General features: G+C 40.3%; 1 protein-coding gene across 3 annotated transcripts; it reads left to right on the top strand.

The window, feature by feature from the left end:
• Positions 1-2,599: 2,599 nt before the first annotated feature.
• Positions 2,600-25,659, top strand: RB195_014941 (uncharacterized protein; the record flags this gene model as incomplete). 3 transcript variants are annotated; one of them, XM_064205421.1, is made up of 37 exons in its annotated part: positions 2,600-2,800; positions 3,322-3,412; positions 5,375-5,531; positions 6,297-6,450; positions 6,572-6,658; positions 6,754-6,887; positions 11,265-11,332; positions 11,401-11,438; positions 11,496-11,606; positions 11,708-11,817; positions 11,873-11,951; positions 12,032-12,151; positions 12,316-12,427; positions 13,264-13,306; positions 13,363-13,402; positions 13,468-13,473; positions 13,573-13,609; positions 15,972-16,097; positions 16,188-16,222; positions 16,634-16,747; positions 16,880-17,005; positions 17,066-17,144; positions 17,519-17,604; positions 17,672-17,782; positions 17,870-17,948; positions 19,381-19,497; positions 19,553-19,664; positions 19,727-19,834; positions 19,904-20,007; positions 20,076-20,171; positions 20,251-20,431; positions 21,352-21,499; positions 23,989-24,120; positions 24,308-24,445; positions 24,525-24,628; positions 24,697-24,842; positions 25,367-25,374. In XM_064205421.1, the coding sequence occupies 37 exons, from the start codon at positions 2,600-2,602 to the stop codon at positions 25,372-25,374; spliced, it is 3,738 nt and encodes a 1,245-aa protein (XP_064061302.1). The 3 variants fall into 3 exon arrangements, with proteins under 3 accessions (XP_064061302.1, XP_013307340.2, XP_013307339.2); XM_013451885.2 differs by lacking the exons at positions 2,600-2,800; positions 3,322-3,412; positions 5,375-5,531; ... (15 more) ...; positions 16,188-16,222; positions 25,367-25,374 and adding an exon at positions 25,529-25,659 and having other exon boundaries at positions 16,637-16,747; XM_013451886.2 differs by lacking the exons at positions 13,573-13,609; positions 15,972-16,097; positions 16,188-16,222; ... (16 more) ...; positions 24,697-24,842; positions 25,367-25,374 and having other exon boundaries at positions 13,468-13,563.
• Between the last annotated feature and the right edge of the window lie 1,028 nt (positions 25,660-26,687).

The raw sequence follows: 26,687 nt of genomic DNA, 5'->3' as shown, positions 1-26,687 counted from the left end.
ACAAATCTTCCTTTCATCACATATGTGACACACTCTAAAGATATGTATATATGTAACAGAAATTGCACAAAGAGCACTAACACGCTTCTGCGGACCTACAATAAATTGAATACACGATTAGGATTAGGGATCAAAAGCATGAAATAGTACCGATTATGCATCGCTTCGGCGTCGGTGGCTTGAGTTGGATTTCTTTCATGGAAAGGAAAAGTCCAATGGAACCATCGTCTATTTAAGAAACAAGCAAAAAGAGTTCAGCTCGTGCAAGTTTGGAGAATAATCAGAGAAGCATGTGTTTTTAATCAGAGAAGCAGCTGATCATGTGTTGGCACATTGCAGGTCAAAACTGTAAGCGCAAGCTATATGTTTCCTTGACATTCTACTTCATAAAATGATCACAAACACATGTTTCCAATGAAGGTTCAGAATTCAGGATCGGTGCAAAACGTAGGTGCCGCTGACCCAACAGATAGTTGAAGTAAGGGGTATGTGCGTATCCCTTTGATGACTGTCATTTACCACGCAGCGAGGTTGTTGGATACTTCCTTGTTCCAATTATGAGACAGCCCACAGTAAGCTTAGGCATGCTACTGCACAGTGTGGCTGTCTTTGAATGTTTCTTCCATCACATAATCTAACAACGAACATTTCTGTTCGATACGATTTGAGCTAGCGAAGAAAAAAGCGTTTCTGCTGAGAAAAGTAGGTAATCCGTTACCTTCGTCCTCATAGATGCGATAGTCGAAGCCGGTGCTCTGACCCCATTCACTTTTGAACGGTTGGGGAAGAAACCTCCTTCACTTTAGACGGTTGGCGAAATTACCCGTTCACTTTTGGACCGTTGGCGAAAGGACCCCTTCACTTGAGCTGCACCCCATGAACTGAACGCCCTTCACCTGAGAAGGGTCCGGCTCCTCCCTATCGCACCTATATTCGTCCTCTACAGTTGCTACCAGGGCAAATCTGTATGGACCATGTTTTCTGTCATTTGCACTACCGTAAAATACTCATGACAATGTTATTGTTATGAAGTAATGGTGATAATAGACTCGTGACGTGTTCGAACCTGCACAATAACATTGTGTGCAAGGACGTATTTTCTCAATTTTTATTAGATGTTTGGGTTGAGTAGGTTCTATTCTGGGAAAACGCACAAAAATCAGTTATGTAAGGTTAAACTGATAAGTAATAATACGATATATATTTCAATCGGTTAGCGAAGAAACAACCCGCGATGAGCAAGCCGGCTTTCGTCGAGGCCGATCCAAAATAACGATCGAAGTGTGGGAGGGATATACAAAACCCATGCCAGAAGAGCAGCCTTGCGGTTCCGCAGTTTGATAGTTATTGGGCCCTCAATTGTAAACGTTCAATACCCACCAAATCGCAGAGACTCCAGATCCAACAGGTGTGAACTCTGGTGGCAACCTTAGCCTTTTTTGTTATCGAAGCCGCTTTCGTTGGCCTACTTGATGACAGGAATCAACGAAGTGCTGTAGTTTGATGTACAAAATCGTTCGAAGTGGTACTAGAGAAAAACAAGGTGCAACTGCAGGGCCTTTCCTGTTCTGTTTCGCTATCGACTACGTTTTGCGAAGACGAGTGAAGCGGTGTCTTGCTGATGTCATCTACACGCCATCAGAACACCCTTTATCAATTTTTGTAAACCTACCATATTGTGATATTCGAGGAGAGTACGAAACTTCAACATGTTGTCGACTTTGTATCGAAGTTAGCAGGAGACTATGGATCACACTTGCACCCTGATAGGTGTAAGCAAATGTGGTTCTTCTCAAGAACTTCACTGGAAATTGGGGTAGACGGGCAGCTGATCGAACTCGTAGATGAGTTATGTTACCACTGCTGTATGCCGAAGGAGAATGTCAGCTGCGAGAGTAATTTACAGCAAAGATACGAAGCTAAGCTTCGATTCTATCTATCCGCTATTTGTCCTATGATGTTGTACGTATCGGAGACTGACAGCGCCATCCACTGAAAGTGAAAATCGACTGCATAGAAAGAAAGCTGTTAAAACCACTGTTTGGCTGCTTTCGGATATTCGTCTTCGCTTCTTTGGTTACATCACGAGTAAACTAAGGTGGTGAAATAGGACCTGAGGCCACTCGGTGTAGATGGACAGTTTACGAAACAGTGACGAATGGATTGAATCCGTGTAAGTTTGGTTTACATTAATCTTGTTTGCGATCGTGGTTGGCCAGAGGAGTGATAAAGAGATAAGTTCGACACCCTTCGGTGATGATGCGGCCACTGGCGTCAGGTGATAATATCAACTACCTATCATGTCAAATAAGTAAATTTATTTAGCCGATGAATGGACCAATATTTCCGCTATAGCTTATGGCACATGCTAGGTAAACACACATGAAAATTCATAATGAAATACCAGCTGATTATTAATGTAACGTACCAAGTCTTATTTCTCCTAGTTGAACTAGATTGGTTTGGTTGCGCGTAACAGAGCATCCACGCAGATTATGAGCTTTGAAATAACTATTGTCCTATCTCTCTATTCCGTGCTGTTGTCAGAAGAGTTTATTGGTTAAGCACTCGTGGATCCTCTCTTTCACGATCGACCTAGATGGATCTTCTACTCCGCAGGAGTTTAAATAGAGAAAGCGAAGGATATGTATTTGTTGTGGTTGTCGGTAAAGCCAAAGAGGAGTGGCCTTATCGAAGTCTAACAAGGGAAGAGAAGAGAATATGTCTACATGAAAACAACAGGATGGTCATACAAGAATGCAACTTATCTAATACGGGTCTAATCTACGTGAATAACACGGTGAAATTCCCATCCTACAGCAGTATTTGAGAAAGTAGAAAGCCTTTAAATAGTTAAAAATTGGCTTCTTTCATTTCTGTGTTCCGTCCGCAAACCCAATGGGATGGGTTCGACATTAATTCAAGGAGGAAGGAATTTTTTAGGGGAAATGATTTCTTAGTCAAACTCTTTCTGTGGTACACCTACTTCTGACAGGTATGTGGCATTGCTCTTTTTGCAATGTTTGAGAAAATACTGTTGAAGAACAGCAGCTACAATACGCACGTCATAACAGTAATAAATTTCAAAAATGACAAAAGGAGCTCACATTCGCAATTAGTGATATATTTAGTTTCTATGCGATGTTTTCAACAAGAATGTTTTAACGTCTCGTATTCCCAAGATTACTCTTAATCTTGTACAGTTTTAGAAAATATTGAAGGGAGTATAGAAACGGATTTTTGTTCTTCTGAGAACTGCATTTCAAAACCCCGGTCTCATTTCAACTTTTTGAGACTTTCTAATTTTTTTTTTAAATACAGGCATGTGCTGCAACGCTGCTTTATCGGAAACGAAGGAATGCTCGTCTTCTCACGACTACTCCAAATCTTGCGGAGTTGATGAGGGAGAATCGTGAGTTCATATATTCTGTCAGGTCACAACTATAGTAGGGTAAAAACGACATGAAGCACGGTGCAATTGCGCTAGCGGTTGCGCTCGAGTGTAGAGTGCGGGGGAGCGTAGCGGTTAGGATGGAGTTCATTGCTGCGGGGAACGGTAAAGAGCGTCCCGGCAGATTCTCCGCGAATGCCTCCGAGACATTACGTGTCCAGTCTTCTGGCCACAGGGACGCAAACAACTACACACTTATAAGGATCGAATAAATTGAAGAACAATATAGTTAGAAGTACATGCCATTTTCTTAGGTATTCTAATAATAGAACGAGAGCGAGGTTTGCTTAGATATTACCTTAGGAAGCCTAGAAATCTTATCAAATTAAATCTTTTTCTTATAAGAGGTCAGAGATCAGAGGGTCTATATGTCCGGAAATAAGTTTACGGAAATAAAAATTCTCACATACGTAGTTTTGAGCTACTAGATGCACCTTCTTGTCTTATTTTACGCGAGGGTTTCTCTTTGTTCTGGTACAGTTACACATTTAAGATCACCTCACATCAAAACATTCCAGTGGATCTGTCTGATTCTTGAGAACAATTTCGTAGCTCGTGAATTAGCGTGGTGATGCAGCGTATGATGGCTACTGGTAGGTGAGCAGAGTTAGCTATTTAAGTAACAAAAAAGGTAAATCTCTTTCTCGCACCATCGCTAATTGCTCTGGCGAGGGATGATCGGGGCATGCTCGAAAATCTGCCGGGACCCCATTGCTGCAGTTCGCGATAGTTGCACCTGAATTCCAGCCGCTGTCTCCAACGTGTCGTTTCGAGTGCAACGGCTTATGCAACCGCACCGTGATTCATGTCGTTTTGACCCTACTATACTGCATCCCTCCTCTAATTGTTGCTGCCCATTTGTGTGGTCGCTATATTACATTGGGTGCTAAAAGGACTTTTTATTCATGCAGCTTGTTTGCAAGACTTCAAAAATTTTGTGTACCAGAACCCGCCGGACGTTTCGCATAAAACTAGATTGCTATTCGTTTTTAGTCATCGAACAACGATCGCGATACTCGTATCAGTCTATTCTACTTTTAGTTTCTGTTCTTCGGCTTTTTTTTTCTGGGAAATTAATGCTTTTTCAAACACAGTGGTCAAGAGCAGGTCTGTTCTCCTCATTTCGACAGCAGCAGCAGAACCTCACCAAAGGATCATAATCGTCTTGGCGACTCTAACCGTTTGTGCCGTTTAAACAAACATCTAGTATTGCTAAGTAAGTATTGCTTGCAAGCTGCAATTGCTTGAAGCCAGTCTTGTTACTCTATCAGCTTTAACTGCCTGTTCCCAGAGATCACTCGGCTTTGTCCGGTAATTGCGGACCAGATAACTTAGCGTCTGTTCTTGTATGAACCTACTACTTTGTCAGTATCATATTTGCTATAAGGAGGAGCCCAACCCTCCTCAGGTGAGGGGGGTCTAGGTCATGGGGTGCAGCTCATGTGATGAGGATCCGTTTGCCAACCGTCCAAAAGTGAAGAAGTACTTTCACCAGCTGCCCAAAATTGAAGGGGTCCTTTCGAAAACCGTCCAAAAGTGAAGGAGGCCGGAGAACCCCGTCCGATTATCGCATGTATGGCGAAAAAAATATTCTAATTCTTTCTTGGACTACATTTATTTTTTTCCTTGGTTTTTTTTTTCTAATAGATGCCTCTCTCCGAAAAAATCCTGTAATTCGTCGTTCTAGTAGAAGTCGTGCAAGTACGTGGTAGCGTTCTCAATTTAATCTTTAAATGAAAATTAAAAGAGAAATTCAAAACGATTCTTTTCTATGAAACTTTTTAGTCACTGCTACGAAATATAAGGTGAGTTCTTTTAGTATATTTGCTGCTTTCAAATCTCCACAGTAGGAGTCCTCTGCGCAACGAAATTTGGAATACTAACGAATGATCATTTTTTCTTCGTGCCTCATTTGTGTTGCAGGTGTAAACCGTCTTCGTGGATTGATAGAGCAGCTTATACCCGAATTTGGTCTTCGACCTGGACGAGGATGCGAAAATGTTGTGGATCTAGATGAGTTTAGTGAATTTATATATCATCCACTCCGCGACAGCACTAAGCGTCGCTATTTGCTACATCGGTGAGTTCGACGTTTATTCATTTTATTCCATCATTTTTGTATTTTTGAAGGAGCTACGATTTTTTTTTGTGATTGAAGATATAACATCGATATAAGCTTGTTAAGAAGGGAATATTGCGTATGTACAGCATCTATATAGGATAGATGTGTAGTTCACCATTACCATTATGTGATCACGCGCAATTCTGCCTAATAAACCAAGAAAAAGGCGTGACAAACATCCTTGGTTGTACCCGCGCCCCTGCGCTGCAACTTGCTACGCAGTGAAAGGCGGGTAATACTGAGCAATTTAACTCATGTAAGAAGAATTCCTTCGAACCTGCGCTTACGCAGGCGTGTTGCGGATTTCCGTCGTCCTATTACCTGTAATAGGATCCATAGTAAGAGACACGGGTGCAACAAAAACTTTTTCCACTAGTCTTTTCTGGATTGCTAGGAGGTATTGAGTGTCATCGCGCTCATATTAGTCAACTTCATCCCTACCTGCTCACTGATATCCTAACTCGGGAAAAATGTAGAAAGAAGCTTTAATTTCAGAAATGGTTGAATTAAACTACAATTTTTATCTGAGGGTCTAGCGAAACTTTTTAAAACCTACGGATTGTGGGATTATAGAGTTTTTAAAGTATTAAAAACTATTAGAGTATTAAAATTAATCAGCTATACTTCGCACAACGAACAATAAAACGACAGAGAGTTATTTGCGAGCATTTATTCCTGCTTGAAGTCAGAGTTTGAGCATTATTTTTTGCTAGACAATTACAGAGATATCTCAAATGGTGCGGAGATTTTTCCCGTTAATGTGTACTCGGATACAGAAAATTGCATGAAACCAGAACCATTTGAGTACATTTCTGCGAATGACTACACTGTATTCCGAGAAAAAGCCACTTCGAAGCACGATGAGCACCTTTTTATGGTACGTTACATTTACTCTTTTGCTGCGATTCCCAATTCCTACAATTACGCAATTATTCATCTAGAATTTTAGAACGAGTTCAGAAAGGTAACCGAGCTACAATCCTACTAAAATTTCCTAGGTCCAATGCGACTGCAGTGATTTGATATGTGGCAGCGGATGTGCTTGCCGAAGTATGAATGACAAACTTACACCTTGTACCATTATGGTAAGAATTTTCAACTGACGGTTCTATTTTGTGTATTTGGTCGTCACTGTTGAAATCGTAACTCTTCATCATCGACGACATAATGGATATTTCAGGGTGACGGGCGTGTTTTCTTGAACTCTGATGCCACATTTTTCAACATGTTGATAGTGGGATGTGGAAACAAATGTTCATGCAGAGGACAGTGTAGAAATACCCTTAGTGGTACATCCTTGCCATCTCCATTCAAGTTAGTTGATGCTCATGTCTTTCCTAACTGTCCTCTGCAGCGTGCGACTTACCGCCGTAGCGTGTTTTCAAATGAGTTAAAATCACATCAGAAGGTGAAATCTTCGTTTTTTGTGAAACTCACAGGATCGTTCCATTCGAGATTAAGGATATGCGCTCGCGAACGTTTTCAAAGTACTCTACGTGTATTCGGCACAATTGCATGTCTCTTCTTCATGTCTCCGTCTTATGCATGCTACTGGAAAACTTAGGTAGTAATAGGACGCTGTATTGTACTTCTTGCTTTTTTTTCTGAACGGCTTCCTCTAACTTCGTTTGCATAACGATTGAGTTGACATCAACATGTACCTTATTCTGAGCAGCAAAGGCTACAACAATCGTCTAAACCCTAAGTTCAAAAATCAACAAAAAGTTGAGTTAATGTTTAGTTAATCATTGATGAGCTCGCGAGCCTACTTATTTTTTACATTTTGAAAAAAAAAAGATCTTTGAAAGTAGGACACACTTATTTCCTTGGGGCTCACGGAAAAGCTATGTGGTTCAGCATGCTCTTTAGCCAGAAGTATGTAGTATCCCCGCATCTCTGTTATGCCACCGTTGTAATGCATATAGATCGACGTCATCTCGAATTGATCTTCTAACACTCTTCTATGAGTAAAAACAACATACAACACGTCGAGCTACTTTCAACATCAACGAGGCATATTCTTGTAGAACTCGCGGGGAATGCTGTGCTGGTGAACTGCTGCTCGACAATCAGACCGTCGTCGTCAATGTCTCTATGCGCCAGGTTGAGACCTTGGGTTGGAAAACGGTCGCCCGTTCACACTGTTCTCACCGTAAATCGTACAAATGACTGCCGTGCACGCGTTGTAAATTAATTTTTGAAAATGCAGTTAAATACCTTCAAGCACTCTTTGATTAGACTGTTGTTCAGTCCTTTTATGGTAGTCCATAGAAACGAATTAGTTGGAGCTTGGGCTCCGATTCTGCTTATTTTTGGAAGGTTTGCGAAGAAACTGCCGGCACTCTCATCTCATTAGAAAGGAGAAAAGAGATGTACAAAATTTAAGATGTCGCGGAGAGATGTGAAGAAGTGTCAAGTGTGAAAGTTCACTAAGTAAACCGCAGGAAATGCATGAATATAGAAGAGCATGGAAGGTAATAGCACAAATGTTCCTTTCGATCACCTTTTTGTTGCTTGTAGATATCCATCGAAATAATTTTTAAATGTTTTCGTTGAGAAGGGAAATCACTGGAAATGAAGGTCTGGAATTGTGTGGGATGCGAAAAAATAACGACTGTGTTGCAGCTCTTGCAGGGATTCGTTCCTGCTGAAAGTATGGAGTGCGAAGCTCGCCTTGGAAATTTGAGAGCTGCATTTCTAAGAGAATAATTTCGTTACAAGAAAGAGAGGCTAAAAAGGATAGTATACTGAACTGTTGAAGAGTAGTTACAACAAGGCTAAATCAGTGCTGTTTTTATTCTGCACCGTTAGAGATGAAGGAAACCAACGGAAAAGGACGTCGAAAGCAGACAATCAGAGATGATTATAGAGGACCTATAGTAGGGTCAAGACGAAATGAATCCCAGTGCAGCAAAAAAAAGCTGCGGTGGGCGACAGTAACATCTCCGGACATACTGCCGTTTTTGCAAAACCTGTGCGCTGTATTGTAGTGTAGGCATGCTTAAGTAAAAGTACTAAAGTATAATAGATTGGAAAATCGCAAATAAGATTCGGAGAATGATGAATGATTCGATCATTAATTGTAACAACGAAACTGTAAACTTACTTTAAAGGCATCACCCCACGAATCTGAGGTGGTGCAGATTTCAGGTGGAGTATTCGTATACAGGATGGGAGACTACGGATAGGGATGAGATTCCGTCCATTTCTTCCTAATTGCCGTGAAAAACGGCCCGGAAGACACGGCTTCATTCGTTTTGGCGCACCATTTTGTACAGGAGGTTCGATTGGAGCGCGCCAGTCTTGTGCGGCGCCGCATCTTCCGGGCCGTTTTTTACGGCAATTAGCGAGAAATGGACGGAATCACCTCCCTCTCCGTAGTCTCCCATCTCGTATGCGAATGCTCCACCTGAAATCTGCACCACCTCAGATTCGTGGGGTGATGCCTTTAAAATGTACACCACGTTTTAGAGCAATCTTGGCTATGTTTACTTTTCATTTCACTTTTCATTTTTCCAAAATTGCTAGTCAATCTCGTTGTTCTTAAATAAGAATAATGTTATGTCAGCAAACGGGAGGTTTGTTGTGTGGAACGCAATTATAGTAGAAGGATGAAATAACATCAACAAAAAGCACTTTTGCCACCGAAAGAGCGTGGTGTTTGTGATTTAGTTGTAATCTTTGTGGATACTTGTCTTATATGACATTTGTATTTAATCTATGCGCAACACTTAATTGAACAGAAAATGTCATTAGAATTATTAGAATTTAAATTCATGATCTAGAAATGGAATGAACTGGTACGCACTGTATCACGGCAAAAATCCCTTGTTACATTACTGCTTACCAGTAGAATTTCTGTGTTCTGTTATGAATTCCGCAATCGACAAGTTGTTGTTTAGTTTGTTCGAGTAAAATGAAAAGCAACAGTTTCCACCATACAGCCCTGATATACTTGACGAAATTCTGTTCGAGAGGGGATACAATGGTAAAGACATTATACATGAGGCGAAAACAGGATCACCTAGGCGCCACCTCCCCTCGAATTGCTCACGTCGCAGTGGAAACTGCGAATTTGGAAGGGAGAGAAAAAAAAAGCGAATTGACGCAACAACGGATGTGGTAAATTGGGCGCATATAATCGGAAATTAAGAAGAAGTAAATTCTTCTATCCAATTAAAAAATATGTCATTGGAACCATACCAAATGGAGATATTCTGAGTGGTAAGAGTGATATGCGTGATCTACGTTGACCTCACTTGAGAAACTCCGCACAGATAAGGATTCTAACAGGAACATGCTGCCGAAAAGTTCTAACATGTATATATTTCCACATGTCCCATAACTTTTCATATTTTACGCCATATCTGTTCTACATAAACGTAAAAATATGTGTTCGTCATAATGTCAACGAGTTCAATGTTCAACTTCCAACTGCAACAACTGTACGAACATCGACTTTTTGTCCTTATTACTTTGCATAAATTCTTCAAACTCCTTCCTACATTTTAATTTTTCATCGCTTCATTTATGTCTACTCTCTGCATAAAATCAATACGAGAGGTTTAGTGTACTAGTGGCAAACAGAGACATCTGTGTCTGCGAGATATGCCTTATTTACTATGAATGTCTGCGAAGATGCGCGCGTGCACAAGGCTGGCGCACTCCAATCGAACTTGTTGTAGAAAATAGCGCGCCGCAACGATCGGAGCCGTATCTTCCGGGCCGTTTTTTACCGCAATTAGGAAGAAATGGACGGAATCACCCTTCTCTCAATAATCTACGATCCCGTATACGAATACTCCACCGGAAATCCGCACCACTCCAGATTCGTGGGATGATGCCTTTAATATAGCTGACTGGTTGTGACTCCCGCAGTTATAGTCGAGCCAGAACATGGTAGAGCTCTTGTGAGTTACGTGGGCGACTGCGCTCGAACCGGTGCAGTGTAGCTAGCGATTGGGATCGAGGTGGGACCATCGCAACTTCAGCGATGAGTTGTGCCAACAAGAATTCCTAACCCCCGCCGACGTGAATTTCGATGCAGTTACGTGGGTAGCTGCGCCACTTCGAGCTTACGTAACTGCATCGAATTTCATCTCGTTTTGACCTAACTGTACTTGGTTTTTTAAGCAAAAGACCCCCCCTCCCCCCAGACTCATGAGCCAATAATGTGTCTTAAAAGGAACCCATCTGACTGAATGTTCTGATTTTTTTTTTTCGGATTTGCTTCATATGTGGGTGTAGCGATGTGGAAAAAGAAAGCGCCACTACAGCTACATGTGCGATAGTTCCAAATCACTCACGTGCAACCAAATATTTTTTCGAACCGCGATATTGATACTACATATGTTTGGAGTCTTCACCGCACCGCTTCGAGCGCAGAATCTCCCCTCATCACATCGCTTCCTCCATGTTGGCGAGTGAAATTGAAAGTGGTCTCCTTCACTTTGTAAAGGTCGGTGTCCACCCTATAGCACTTAGTGTAGTGCAGTGTCGGTCTCCAAGCCAATTTTTGCTGATCAGTCTCCATAGTCTACTATTAGATCTCTTTTTTAGTTTGATTTCTCATGGTGACCTACTGCTTTTATTTCACTTTATATCAGCGAATTGTTAAGTGAACAGGAATATATGTATTGCGAAGCTGTTCGAAAGTTATTGCTTTCTCAATACCTCTCATTCTCTCTTCAGGTTCGAGATCTTTCGCAGGAGTGACGATGTCGGTTTTGGCCTACGTACACTAAGTAACATACCACAAGGTTAGTGGTCACAAAAGAGACAGCATCAACCGTTCTGACCACAAAATATGTTAAAACAATCATTGTAGGCTGCGCAGTACTCCAGTTTTGCGGCGAAATCCTCGACGTGGGTCTGCTATCCTTTAAAATTTCGTCTACGTGTTTGCAGATATCTTTTTTTCAGCAAAAAACTATGACGAAACGAGGGCCTGAGTCATTGGACTACGCTTTCTGCCTACAATCGTTGGAAGAAACCGAAATTTATGAAAAGATCGCATTCGCCAGAAATGTTAAGGTTTGCAGTTCTTATGAAAAGAAATTAGTCTGCATAGGGGCATTATGATTATGCCAATAGATCTAGGTTACATTTATCAATCGAATGTTTCGTAATTTCAGTGTGAAGCGTTTAGCGCATTCAACAACGTCGTCTACATCGACCCCACGAAAAAGGGAAACATCGCGCGTTTCATTTCCCACGGGTGTTTCCCCAATCTTACAATATTGAGGTGTGTAAAGGAATGCGTTTTGCCATTAGCGTTTTTATTTTATGGTTTAAAATAGATACGCTGAGAACGACATGCGGCTTTCTCGTGCTCGAGCGATTCTCTTCGCTTCGCAGCCCATACTTGGTGGGTCTGAAGTGAGTGTTTCTCCTTACCAGCAGGTTCTTCAATCGCAGATTATTATTGACCCAATTTTAGTCACTCTACATTATTTTAGTTGTTTTTCGACTACGGGGGTTGGTACCTGTCACGAGCTGGGTTCAGGTGTCGATGTGGTACAATGTGGTGTGATAGCGTTAGAAAACGATGGCGTTCTGCGTATCCGACTCACGAGGAGGTGCACTAATTGATAAAATTTGATAAGGTTGCAATGAACGAACTGACGTCTCATTGATGCAGCACATATAGTCCTTCTCTATATTTCTTTTATTCTTTTTTTCTTCTTTCGAAAGGGTGCGATCATGTTAATGAAAATTAGCTCACAAAAATACGATGTTGCAGATAACAAAGAAGACGCTCGCATATTTCAAGTATTTGGAAAAACGTATGAAAGAATACGAGTTCAAAGCAAAGCGATATCTCCGAACAACAGGAATAATTCGACCTGAATATGGTGAGAATGGCTGTAGAACTAGAAATAAAGCAGATCAGTGCTAAAATGGAGTCTTCTCAAATTAATTAATGGAAATTTCCGATGACCTCTTCTAAACATAGTAGCTCAGAAATTATCATTCATGAGACTTCATGAGAAAAGCATTCAAGTATATGGAATGCAGTTGCAATCAACTAATTTCAAAGAGATATCTTTGAAACTTTGCTATATAGATCTAATTAGGCGCGAATTCATATGTCCTGATACGAATTGGCGAAGGCGTTGGATTTTTTGTGCCTTAATCTAACCGGAAGTTCAAGCTATTTTTTTGCATCTGTAATATTTCCTTCCAAATAGTGATAACAGAACCGGTGCCAAGAGAAAATCGTAGCCATGCGAGCAGAAATGCTCGCACAGGCTGCACAAGTAGTCAAATCATAGTTTTTTTTTTATGTTCTAACTTTGAGTAATTTTTGTTCTGCTAAGCGAAGTGAAACGAAAACGACGAGTTTTTACTTACCTGTAGCGGTGCTTTTCAGGCAGAAATCTCCTTGTTGAACTTTTGAACTGCCGCTCGCTTTACATAAATGTATCCAGACTGTACTCTCTTTAATACCACATTATAGATCTACACGAAAAGCTACTGAGTCTCTTGGAAAAAAAAAACTGAAAGAATTGAAAATAAGGTTCCCCTGAAGGAAAGTGTAGTACTCTTCAAGCTCAGTCACTAAGTCGTTTGCCATCGACTTTTAATGCTTCCAAGCACTTAATTCAGTTCATTTTGTTCAGCTCAGTGTCAGTTAATTCGTGAAGCACTAGGAGTGTACATTATATTGCACTTATAATGTTCTTTTAAGACGACCTGGATGAATCGGATGCAAATCAGCCGCGGACATCTCGGTGAATCCGTTATCTTTGCACACACTTCTATTACAAAATAACTTTAGTTATTTCAGCATTGATCCAGCATGTGTCCACCGACGAGATGGCGAGAAAGTAGACTGATAATTGATGTTTGAAAAAAGAAGTTTTGCTATTTCCAACAATGTTCTCATTTTCAGATGCCAGTAATTTGTTATAATCTCTATTGCAAAAGTCATGCGAAGTGCACCTGTAAGCCTCTGCAGAGAGTTATTGAAACAATCACTATTGACTAGGAGCTCTAGGTGGCGGTGCTTCCTTTCGATTGGGCTCCATTCAAGAGTTAGATACTTAACCTCAATGCTTTTTTTATTAACAGTTAATAAGCCTCCACTATCCTCTCTCCTTAGACACTTTGTTAATATCGTCTTCTTCTTCCCATCACATTAATTTCATTTCTGATACTGATCTGTATTATATGGTGCTGTTTTAAACATGCCTTCCCTGGTTGTTCCCAGACTTTCGCGAAACCATTTCTGCTCAGATTGTTGCTCTTTCGCTGATTTCAAGCATCAACTCTCATCGTCTTAGCAATCTCTTGTATCGGTAGCGAAGTGTTTGTTTGGAGTACATAACTTACCTTCAACCTAACCTATTCTGTGCGTAAATCAGGGTGAGAAATCGCCCAAAAGGAGCGATTTCTAGTAAGTTTCCAGTAATCTATGAATACATATATATCGTATATTGTGTATATATATTTTTTTAACCGAGAAATCTTCATTTACAAACGGATTTATCATTGTGCAGCTCATTTCTTATCATTTCATTTCCTTATAAGTTCGTTTTGTCAGGGTATATAGGTAGAAATATCATTCGCGTCTTCGGTGGAAGGGGTGGGCGGAGCCTAAGGATGGACAGCGCGTCTGGACAGGCGTAGCGGCGATCACTGCTATTGGCACACACATGGGCTGCACCCAATTCGCTCGGGTACCTCCTAAGGGCATCCTGCGATGCTCTGCTGACGTTATTAACTGCTGCGCAGCGCAATAACGATCGCTGTTGCCAGTAGTTTCCCCGTAAGGATGGGTTGTTGCGGGTACCTAACGATACGCATCCGCTCGAACCGGCGCGGTGGAGGCAGCAGTTGGAACCGAGTTTGCACCGTCGCAAACTGCACCGATGGTTGGTGCGGCTAGGGCTTCGCCAAGCTCCACCGAAACGGATCAAGAGAAGCCACCTACGCGATTGCATACGTGATTCATGTCGTTTTGACCCTACTACATTTGGGATCGAGGGGAGACTCTCGCTAGCTCCACTCATCTCTGCCATACTGCAAATCCGAATCAACTGCACAGAACTTAACTCGTTTGGTCTGACTACCACAAAGCTCGAGTTTTATCAAGCACAGTGCCAGCATATCACGAATTTGATATGGATATTGGTATGGAAAATAGATGGAAACGTACAAATACCAATACAACTGACCATGGCCGGCTCAATTCCCCTTAGTCGTCCTGAGAAACGGCGTGGAAAACTGCACTCGTTCCTACGAGTTACTTAAAAACGCGTCACCATTATGTGCGCACATAAACGGGTGAGCGGTCTAAAACCAGCGAGGTCTCCTCTTCAGCCTATCTAAACAGAGCCAACGAATACATTAATGAGGGAACCAGAGTGAGTACAAAGATGGCGCGTTCTAATGTATGGTGTAGGAACAAACGAGTCCTCAAGCCTTTTTTTTTCTGCGATTAGGGAAAGTTGAGCAGAAACCAGGCTATTTTCCATAATCTACAAGCGGAACTCTACGGTTCCTCAGGGGTTTCCGCATTACGTCAGTTCCGTGATACATTGCCTTTAAGTGTTCCGAAACATTTCGAGTGTATGATCAACTGCACTTTGATTGAGAATGCACTGAAACACGTAAACAACACGGTATAAGGTGAAGCATAATTATCTACAACATTTTAAACAGTTATAAAAATTAAAGGAATTTAGGTAGAAGAACTGAATATATTTCAGAAAAGTACATGAAATGCCGCTTTGCTTATTGAGTTTTGGAAATTGGTGTTATCGGCCCATACCTTTTAACCAAAATGATGCAACGGTCACTGTGATTGGAAAACGGTACGCCGAGATGTTGAAGACCTTTCTGCGTCCCAAAATAGCCTATTTGGATTCCGAGCATGTATGTTTTCAACAAGAAGGTGGCACGGCTCAACATCCGCTTTCGACGCTCGCAATGAGTGTTAAGAGAAATGTTCCCATGGCGTTTTACTTTTAGAAGGGTAGACGTAAGCTGGCCAGCACGGTCACAAAATTTAAGCACATGTTTTTTCTTCGGGGATACCTAAAGTAAAACGCTCTCAGACATCGTCCTCGATCCCTTGAAGTTTTCAAGTCTCAAAAGTGTGAGGAAATGAAAGACTGGATCCGGTAGGAAACCGACACCATTCCGCCCAAACTAACCCGAAAACGATGAAGAACTTTCGTTTTCAGCAATGTATTGGCAACCACAGCCGCCCTCTGTCACATATAATTTCTAGAAGTCATTGGATAAAGTGTCCTTCCACTTCTTACAAATACATCCAGTTTTTCTATGTAGATTCCTTTAATTTTTTATAGCGTGTTAAAATGTTGGAGGTGGTTGTGTACCAAAGTATAGAGGTATTGTGAAGCGCGCTCGAAATAACGCGCACCATTCCAGAGAACTGCGACGCAAACGCGCTGCGAGAGAATCAACTCGTGATGGATCGCGACCAGCTACGGGGCTACCGACGACACATATTTTGCATTTGTCGCAATTGCGGTTGCTATCCTCACCCACCATACTGCAAGTTTTTTTTTTGTAGGTAACTTTCCGTGCACTGAGGCTGGGGCTTTTTGTTCTTGTTCAATTTGGTGGGATTAGATATGTTTTTAGATACTGGGACTTTTTTCTCGGACACTTGCTTTGAAGTGAGTTTATTATCCCTTTTTCCAACTGCTTTTCATTCACTTGGCATATGATTATCTGTTTATTTCGATATGTGGTATGCTGTAGTTTTAAGATGCATATGATTAATTATTTTCATTAAACCTGCATTAGTGTAATCGTTAGAATAGAAAGCTGTTTTTCCTTGAGGTGATTCCTCTCTAGCTTTTCTTGAATCCTTTGTTGCCTAGCAACCATTAATTTTGTCATTCTTTAATTCGTTTTTTTTTTTGAAATAAAAATTTGAGAGCTGATGGTTGTTCTTTCGATCCTTGCCTTTGTTTTTTCGTTTGTGTTTCCTTCTGGATTTGAAGCACTTCTAAACCGTTCACTGGAACCGTGGCCACAGTGTTTTTCTATGCAAGCTCGCTTTTGAGTAGGACAGGTGATTTCAGGGGATGAGCAAGGAGAACGGGCTTGGGGAGGCCCGCGAAACTCCCTGTTTGGGTGTTAGTCAACCTATATCAAAGGCATTACCTGATGCTCGTGATTTGAGGCTTACGGCACAAGTACGTATTTGTTTTTCTTTTTTTTTCTTCTAAACAACATTGTTGTGTACAAACTGTGGTGAGAAGTTTTAACCTATTGCTATGATAGCTCCTTTGTAAATTCGTAATAGAAGAAGTCTTCTTCTATTTCAGCTTGTCGAATGCCTTAAAACTTTTAATTTATTCGAAACTGATGAGGAGATGCATGCCAGAATTGAAGTGCTGCGAAAACTAAACTCTCTTGTAAAGATTTGGGTTCGGAAGGTTTCTGAGTCAAAGGTAGGACCTTATTTTGATCATTTCCAAAATTTTCTTATCGTCTCTATAAGAATTATTCAGCTTCCTCCTGATATGTGCGAAAATGTCGGCGGAAAATTGTTTACCTTTGGCTCATATCGACTAGGAGTACATGCTAGAGGTATGTTTCTTCTCTTCCCTTCCTAGTTTAAATTTCCTAGATCTCAACTTTCTTAATATATAGATTATTAATTCTACATGGTTGTTTCGTAGATGTTTCTATGCTTAGATTTTGATTACACAACTTCAGATTATGTTGTTGAGAGTTTCTTTTTTTTTTGAAAGCCTTTGCCATCCTTTCATTTCTTGCTGATTTCTCTAGTTCCTCGCAATATGAATCGTACATGAAATAACATAAAGGTTATTTTGTCTGGGTCAAATCTAAATTTTGTGTTCCTTCTTTGAGCTGATCACTAATTGAAATTGATCTGCTCTTAGTAATCTCTTAGTAAGTAAATAATTGAGAGTACTTTCCCTCTGTATGGCACTATTTAGGTGCTGATATTGATACGTTATGTGTAGCGCCAAGACATGTTGATCGTCAGGATTTCTTTGGATCGTTCTATGATATGCTTAAAGAAGTAATATTTGTTTTTCCGTCCTACGTTTTTCTCACTTCTTTCATGATTAATATTTGACAACTTCTAGGACGAAAACGTTACTGATCTTCATGCAGTGGAAGATGCATTCGTTCCTGTAATTAAGCTTAAATATGCTGGTATTGAGCTTGATATCCTCTTCGCGAGATTAGCCCTTAAGGTTAGCGTCACTTCTGCTCTATTAAAGAGATAACGAAACATTTTCAAAAGAGTGGTAATTGTAATATTTTTAATTTGTTCTATTTAGGAAGTGCCAGATGATCAGACGTTAAACGATGACATGCTTCTGAAAAACCTGGATGACAAGAGTGTTCGTTCTCTGAACGGTGGGATTTTAATTTCCTCCTGAATGTGTTGTGATATTTTCTTTTTCTGGATTTTTTTTTTCGCGTGAACATAATTAATAGGTAAACGGAGAGTCACTTAGCTCACCGTGGTCTAGAATAATGAATTCCTACAATAGGATCGGTTATCACCTTCGCTAAGGGAACATAGGTTTTTTAATCGCTAGTTATCTTTGATTTCCCGATATTTATCTCCATATTCCTTTCAATTTACTAGTTTTTTTTTTCGTTTTTTTTCACTTGAAGACCACCAAAGTGTCATTGCAGTTTTAATTCTGATTAGTCTTCTGTTATGATACTAAGCCGAATACCTTCGGCTACCGAAGCTGGCTATCATTGGTGTTATGAGATGGTTACGCTCATCTTGTTGGCTGTCTCTAATTGGACGGAAGAAAATTCTACCCTCCCACAGCAGTAGGTACTGTAATCCAGATGAGCGGCAGTATGATCTACGGTTGTAGCTGCTCATTCAAGGACATACATTACAGGTGTGAAGCGGGAAGGAAAGGAAGTTGAGCGTTGCCATTATTAGCTTCTTTGAACCCTTCTGTTCGGCCTTCAGCAGTGAAACATGCAATTTATAAGTGCCATTTGATTTAAATCAGACCAAAATGAACGGATTCGCTAAAATTGGACCATTCTTATCTCTTACATGTATGAACTCTGCTTCTTCGACATTCACAATTCTTTTAAGAAATGACCACATGAATTAAACCTGACATTATGAAGAAAATCCACATCACATGAAAGTAGCGAAAAAAAAAACATCAGGCGCAAAAAAGCTTGAAAACGAAAGAAAATTAACATGAAAATCAGAACCACAGAAATGTGATTTTTAAATGCAGAGAGTTAGGGAGGCTATAAAAACACTGAATTGCTGAAAAGTAAAGAGGAACAACCTCTAAGCGGTGTTGTGTAAGGACCTTATTGCTTAATGATTGCGTGGTTTTTCTTGGTAGAAGAGGAAATTTGTTTCGTTTGAACGTTTAACTGCTGAGGATGCGCGTAGAACTACTTTCTCTCACTGCCATTGAGACTGCATTCTCGGCATGAATGCGCTCAGAGTAGCCAATGCGCATCTCAATACAAAGTATTATGTTGCGACATGATTTTTTACGGTTATTCGTCGCAGCGAATTAATAACGCATCTTTATGAGCTTGTCGTATTTTTTCTGTACTGGTTACGTCCTTGACCAAGCTTCGCTGATAATAGGATGAGTTTTATTAACAGAATCTGTATCGAAACAAAGGGCAAGTATGTGCTTGTAAAATTGTGTCAGTGTTATTTTAATGCTAAAATATGAGTTTTTCTGCTTTTGATCACTTATGAAAATGAAAGAAAAGTAATTTTAGCGAATGACTCTTAGCAAAGTATCATCTTCAGAAAGAAAAGAAGTAACTTTCGCTTGTTAAGGTTGTCGAGTAGCAGACGAGATTCTTCGGTTGGTACCTTATCCAGAGTCGTTCGCATTATGTCTTAGAGCTGTAAAATTGTGGGCAAAAAATCACGGCATTTACTCGAATGTTTTAGGTATGTGTCTTTTTTTTTGTTAGTGCATGCAGTATTTTCTTTTTTTTTCGTTCAGGATTTCTGGGAGGCGTGACGTGGGCGATCTTAGTGGCTAGGACATGCCAGTTATATCCTAATGCTTCGCCATCAAAACTACTTCTTAAGTTCTTTTTAGTGTTTGTTACATGGTTGGTAGCGCTGTTTCATATCATTTCGAACTATTGTCAACTCTAATTCCTTTTTATTTCAGGGAGTGGCCTCTACCAGTAGTCTTAAAAGACATGGATTCTGCGAATCGCCCAGACATTGGAAATCTCCAAGAACTTGTCTGGGACCCTCGTATCCGTGGCTCAGACAGGTTATACATAAGCGCATTCTTGTAACCCGAAAGTCATTACTTCATTAATTCATGAAATTATATGTGCAGGTTCCATTTGATGCCTATTCTTACTCCTGCTTTCCCTGAACAAAACTCCACTTTCAATGTTACAAATTCTACAAGAAGTATCATGATCAACGAAATGAAAGAAGGTATAGTCTGCTGTTTAGTTGTTGTTGTTTTTTTTTCTTCTTTTTTTAAAAGTTTGTTTTAATTTGAGGTCTCGAAATCATGAAGGATATTTACGAAGGCCGTGCGGAGTGGTCGAAACTTTTCGAAGAAGTGAATTTCTTCACGAGATATAAGCACTTCATTTGTAAGTTCTTTTTTTGCATTAACATTCATGCATTTCGTTTCGAACAGTTTGTGTCTTTTAGTATAATGTTACTTTTAAGCATTAACTTGTGCAGCCAAGAATGAGGAAGATCATTTGATATTTTGTGGATTTGTTGAGTCAAAGATCCGGCACCTGATTGGAGCTCTTGAGAGAAATCAAGGGATTTCACTTGCTCATATTAATCCTCGACAGTACAAACCGCTACCAAGTGCAGTGCCACAATTTGGTCCTGGTTATGAGTGAGTCTTAGTTTTCTAACTCTCATCTTCAAATAAAAGCCACGTTTATAGAAAATGTAGAGCATCATTAATATTCGATACCTGCAATGCACGTCATTCTATAATTCGCACGAAAGAAAGAGTATAGCTGAACTTATTCCTTTCAGCAATTTTCTTTTTTCTAGGCTTTAAACAAAGTTGTTAAGATGTCATAGGCCTTAATTTAGTGTTTCTAGCCGAGATAAGCTACTCCACTTGCTGCCTGCTAATAGGGTAATACAAAAATGATGGAGGTGATTGAGTCGTAGTTCCCAAATGCTACAACCCAACTCATATTTCTTGATAATGTAAATCAAAATCATACTTATTTGCATGCGACATCTTTGACTTGGGGAAGAAAAAAGCACACTTCCAGTCTTCGGAAGGAGCTTTTGGAAACATGCCTGTTCTTGATATGTATCACTCGACGGAATTTGTTATATGTTTTAAAAATGGCAGTGGGGAGGTAGAATTTCACCGTGGTGGTTAAAATTATGCAATTTTGTTGTGTAACATGGCACTGCATTGTTGTTGTCCATTTCATTTGACCAAATCCGTACGAAGCTGTTGCGATCGTCAGTGAATTTCACTTGGTATACTTTTTTGTTTTCTCACTATTTTGGAAAACACTTTTAGTGGCAGATTGTCAGCAGCAAATTTTTTGGGTACTCGTTCACTCCACACAAAAGTTAGTTAGTTGACTGATTTTTTACATCTCTTTAGCATCAGTAGTAATATCGTCAATGCACTAATCAGTAGTGATAGTGAATTAGTGATCTCATTTGATCTCATTCTTATTATTATTCCTCTTGTATTAGATGCTGCAAAAAGGAATGGAGAACAGGGTGAAACCTTCTGGCGTCTAAAAAACGTTCTGTTCTTATAATGTGTTTTTACTTTAGGAATCCCGTTTGCACGTTATGGTTTATTGGGTTAGAATTCGACCGTGCTATGGCAAAAGCGTTTGACCTAACTGTGGAGATCAGTCAATTCCACCATATTATCGTTACAACAGGGATCAAAATGAAACAGTACAATGAATATATGAAGGTGATTTTGTTTTTTATTCCTCTTTTTGTGAGTTGTAATTCTGCATGCGATACTTGACACGCATTATTCAACTAGGAAATTTGCTGAGATAGGTTTTTTTTGTCTATCTATGAACTCTATTTGTTTTTGTCCAATCATTCTGAGACGGAAAATCTTTGAAATGCAGAGCATTCCCAATGATTGTTCGTCTGCTTTAAAGGCATCACCTCGCGAATCTTGGGTGGTGCGGGTTTCAGATGGGTTATGCCTTTTACGGAGTCGTAGATTACGAGGAGAAAGGTGATTCCGTCCATTTCTTCCTAATCGCGTAAAAAACGGGCCGAAGATGCGACTTCGAGCGTTCCAGAGCGCAATTTTCTACTAGTTCGATTGGAGCGCGCCAGCCTTGTGCAAGCGCCGCACCTTCCGAGGCGTTTATTTACGGCAACTAGGAGGAAATGGAAGGAATCACCCTCCTCCCCATAACCTACGACCCCGTAGGCATAACCCACCTGAAATCCGCACTACCCCAGATTTGTGGGGTGATGCCTTTAATTTTGCATTTATTTATATGATTTACCATTGCTTCGGCCCTCCTTCACACTATACCAGCTCTTGACGCCGAAGTTTTTTACAGTGGCGGTATTCTCAATATTTTCGAAAGTATTTGGTCGGGTGAAGATTTTGTGATGCATTCTTTTTTCCTATGTTCTCTTTATGCTGATAATTGAGTTCTTTAATTTCCGAGAAGTTTCTGTCCATATATTGTTTTTACTTATTATCCCTCATTTTCTCTTAGGATAAGATCAAAGGCGACATATCACGAAACGGACGATTTCAAGGTCTCTGTAGGCTAAATATAATGTTCGAGGTGTAGACTACGAGTTTGAACGTAGAACCGCTCAATTCCTCCTAATCGTCTTGAAAATCAGCGTTGCAGACGGCTGGGGAAGCGATGCGTGCACGAAGATGCGTTATTGTGATGGTAGAAGTTTCCCACGATATTTTTGAAGACGAATTGAGAGATGGATGGGAGGAGGGGGAAGTTTACGTGGTCACGTTTATACTCGTAATTTACACCGCGGAAGCTATGAGAGATCTCAACGTCGTTTCATAGTAGGCTGCCTTCAAAAGATAAAGGATAGGGTACACGGTGGGTGAATCACTATGGGGATGAGCCTACGTTTTGCGTTCTACCTCAATTGAAAATCGTGAGGTTTGCGAACGTGTGTGTAGCTACAATGATTGGGAGGAGCTGACCGATATGTCAAATCAATCATGCATATTCATCCTCTCACACAAATCTGGTACTAATTTATCGACGCCCCAGGGATGAAAGGTTTGGTTGGTTTTAGGACGGTTTCAAATAATCGACATTGCGCATTAATGAAATTGAAACTAATCAACAACACTGTGTAGTGAATAGCATGTTGCTTCTAACTAATCGCTCTCAGGTTAGCTACTTATTCTTTCTTTTACACAAGCGTGTCCCTTACTATTTCGTAGTTTCTCAATCACACACTGATCACCCGTAGATGTGTTCGCAATGAATCTGTCAGAGTGTTCCATTTTTCTGGGAAGGTTTTCTACCAAAACTGGGGAGTAAGACTCAAAGAGCAACCCAATAGCGGATTTAAGGTCTGTGAAAACAAACAAACATTGAACAAGTTTTGCTACAGAGGATGCTGAAAGTCCAGTAAAAGCTGGTAGTCTGTTAGAACGAGTTCCGGAGATTAGGGCGGGAAACAGTTTCCTGACCCATGATCTCTAGTTTTCGGCAAGTCGCCGTAGCGACATATGGCGGCTCGTCCTCAATTCTTAGTTTCTCTAGGAGAGACTGGTCAAAAGAAAATAGTAAATTGATTCAAAACTTTATTTATTTATTTATTTATTCAATTTCTCGTTTCTATTTTCTCCAATTCAGAGTGACTTTACTTCTGATTTCTTGTCACTCTTCAACACTTTTTACAATCACAGTTCTTCTCCAGTGTTGACCTACAGCGCTTTTTCACTCCCAACAAAATTTCCCACTACGGTTCTCTAAATATAACTACAGGAGATTCCCTCATCCTGTCCGCATTGTGCTTCTCACAGAACTCTCATCTTATTTAACCTTAATTAATATCATTCACAACTTTAAAGATAATATTTCACCTCTTAAATCCGCAACAATTCTTGAAATTGTCAAACATGTATTCTTGACCAAGCACTGAACTCGCGAATACTCGAAAACAAGTTCGAAGTAGTCACTAAACCACTTTTTACGTTTTCTAATATGCTCGACCTCTGCTCTACGGTACGGTGTTTGTGCGTTCGCAACAAGCGCGGTACTGGTCGCAACTTGATCAGAAATCGAAAACATGCTTTTGGATAGCATCATCAGCATCTCTTGAACCCCTTTCACACCACTGACTATGGTCATAGTCAGTGGTGTGAAAGGGGTTCAAGAGTAGGAGCCCAGTTAGGTTACTAGTTTAGTAGTAATATTATGCTTACGTTCACTGTTTTAGGTAGATTTGCAATACGTTCGGAGAGCGGATGTAGGACAGTGGATCTCCAAAGAAGATTACATGCGAGGTCGCCATGCCGTTAGACGAAGCATTGTACGAACGTCATCAGGCACCGGATCCTCATCAAACTTGGTATGTAACTGTCATTCTATATTTACACATGATTTTTTTGTTGTTGTATAGATTGCCCCGTTCTTATTCTAACGTTGTTTGCAATCACGATGGGATAGATCAAATGTTTAGACTTCATAATGAGCTGCAAAATTAGCTTGGAAGTATTAGGCATTCTGAGTTGTTGTTATTCAAATCTCTGTTTAAGTCTCGGTTGGTGTCGTCTTCAACAGAGAATTTGGATGTGTCGGCGAACTCATCCTCTTCTGAGAATCAGAATTCTATGAACAATTCTGCAACTGTGGCAAGTTCAGAATCAGTGGCTAGGATTTCCTCTACTCCCGAGGTAAGGTAAAGCTATCATAGTTGCTTTCATATTGGCTTTCACAAGAAAGGAGTGTTTAATATGACATACATTACTGCAGATGACAACCCACATAAATAGTGTACAAATCAAATCTGAGGGAAAAAAAGAGTTAGCGGATACGCCACTCACACCTGTTTTCTGTGTTGGAGGCGAGGGAGTGAAGTAAGTTTGAATGGAGCCACATAAGTCAGATAAAATTAACCTGTGGGGAGCAATTTCATATTTTGCAGTCTAGAAGGAGATAAACACTTGCTCGACATGTCACCGATGACGCGAAAGAGATCGAGCGAGACGGATTTAGGTCATGATATCCCAAGCAAGAAATTGTTGCATGTGAAATCCGATAATGGCCTACCTGTAATCGCTGGGGATAGTGGTGAGTTGCAAAAAGGAAATATCATCGAAAGGAATGGAGTGGTAGAAATATTACTCTCAAAAATCGAAACGGAAACTGCATTGTGGCATCCTATCCATCCTCCATTTCGAGTCATCGTCTTCAACGTTGATGGAAATTCTACATGTTAAACGTGTACCCACCTTAACTTCGTCAGTGAAATAGTAAATCAAGAATTCTATCCTTCCAAAAAATCATTCTCTTTTTTCATTACCGACTCTAGATAACCAACAAGATTTCAAAACCGATAGGAATTTTAAGAGCATGAACAGGAGATTTTGAAACTGTTTCAAATTCGGATATGGTACTCTCGAAGGCGACTCGTATATTTTTTAAATCAAAATCTTTCGAAAGTGCTACCTCTATCTCAGTTTTGGAGAGGAATTACGTATGTGTTTTGAGTAGCTTGAGTCATTTGTGGTTCTTTTTGAAATGAAATTCATTTTGCACTGTTTTTTTTTTTGCTTCACATTGGAGACACTCGACTATCACACGTTTTATTTCAGCATCCTAGAATACCAGCGTGACGTAGTTGCGACAATCCCTACTTCATCGCAGTGTTACCTCCTGTACAAATTTTGTTGTCATTCCGCGGTCTATCGTATTCCCTTTGTTGGTGCATACTCATCCTTCCTGTACCTTGCGCATTTGAACACCAGTATTTTTAGCCGGATCAAAACGACATGGCGCTCGGTACAATTGCATAAGCGGCGCTGTAAAGCTAACGGTTATGATCAAGGTGGGAGCTTCGCGAATTGCAATGATGGGTAGTGCTATCAAGGGTCCGCTTCGATCTTAAATGCCACGATCCACAATTCCCTCAAGCGCACTTACGTAACTGCGCCGAGCTTCATGTTATTATGATCCGACTATATCCGTCCTTGACTCTTTCTTTCATTGGCTGAGATGAATGATCTGCATCGATGTTACTGCGTGGAACATTGCGGTAGATAATGCAGTGTGCATTTGGTAGTTCAGCTTCTGTAAAGTCCTCGCACAGTGAGGAGTATGTGATTTTGCTGTTTTCTTTTATCTATTCGTTTATTTGTGGATTTATATTGAGGAATCGCATGAAATCTGCGGAGTTTTTCCGGGTTAAATATTGTTATGCTTATACTTTTCATAGTAGAGCATTCGCAAGTTTCCTAAAACAATTGTTTATTTCTTCTGCTGTTCCCGTGCTCATCATCCATCACATTTGATCATGTATTGCTTTCATTGGAAGTTTTAGTTGATTTCATTCTATTTATTTCTCCCGGAGTGAATCATCTCTTCTATTGTTTAATTTAAATCGGATGGTAAACTTGTAGTGCTATGAACGCCAACGATCTGCACTTCCTCATCAATGTTTTATGTACCGCCAACCATTCTGAAAACGACTACGCAGTCGCAGTTCTTGGTACTGGCACGCATGTTTTAAATCGGTCGTTCTCCACTTACAGAGACTCATAATTTTCTTTGTTGTGTTGTCCAAATTATACATACCTGATAGGTAAGCTCTAACAACTTATTTAATTATTGTACATTTGTTGTCTTATGAAGATTTCATTAGTGGTGGATGTGGACGGTGATGTAGACATTCTCTTAGTCCAGAAAATGCTCCTTGTTGGAGAAAAGAAAAAAAAAATAACTGAACTTGTTCATGTCTTATTCGTGCTGTTGATGATGACGTATTACACATCTTTATGACAGTATAAAAAAATAAAAATAGAAACCTCTACGTTTTGTTGTACTCGAGCGAGTATGAGCCACTAGAAAGGTCTCTACTATTTTTGCATTCGACTGTATGCGTCGTTCTCTAAACGCCCTCTGTTAGTTGTGTTTTTG

Source organism: Necator americanus, chromosome V, assembly GCF_031761385.1.
Source record: "Necator americanus strain Aroian chromosome V, whole genome shotgun sequence".
Lineage (NCBI taxonomy): Eukaryota > Metazoa > Nematoda > Chromadorea > Rhabditida > Ancylostomatidae > Necator > Necator americanus.
Note: the sequence above shows the minus strand (reverse complement) of the source record. Positions and strands in the feature narration are given on the sequence as shown.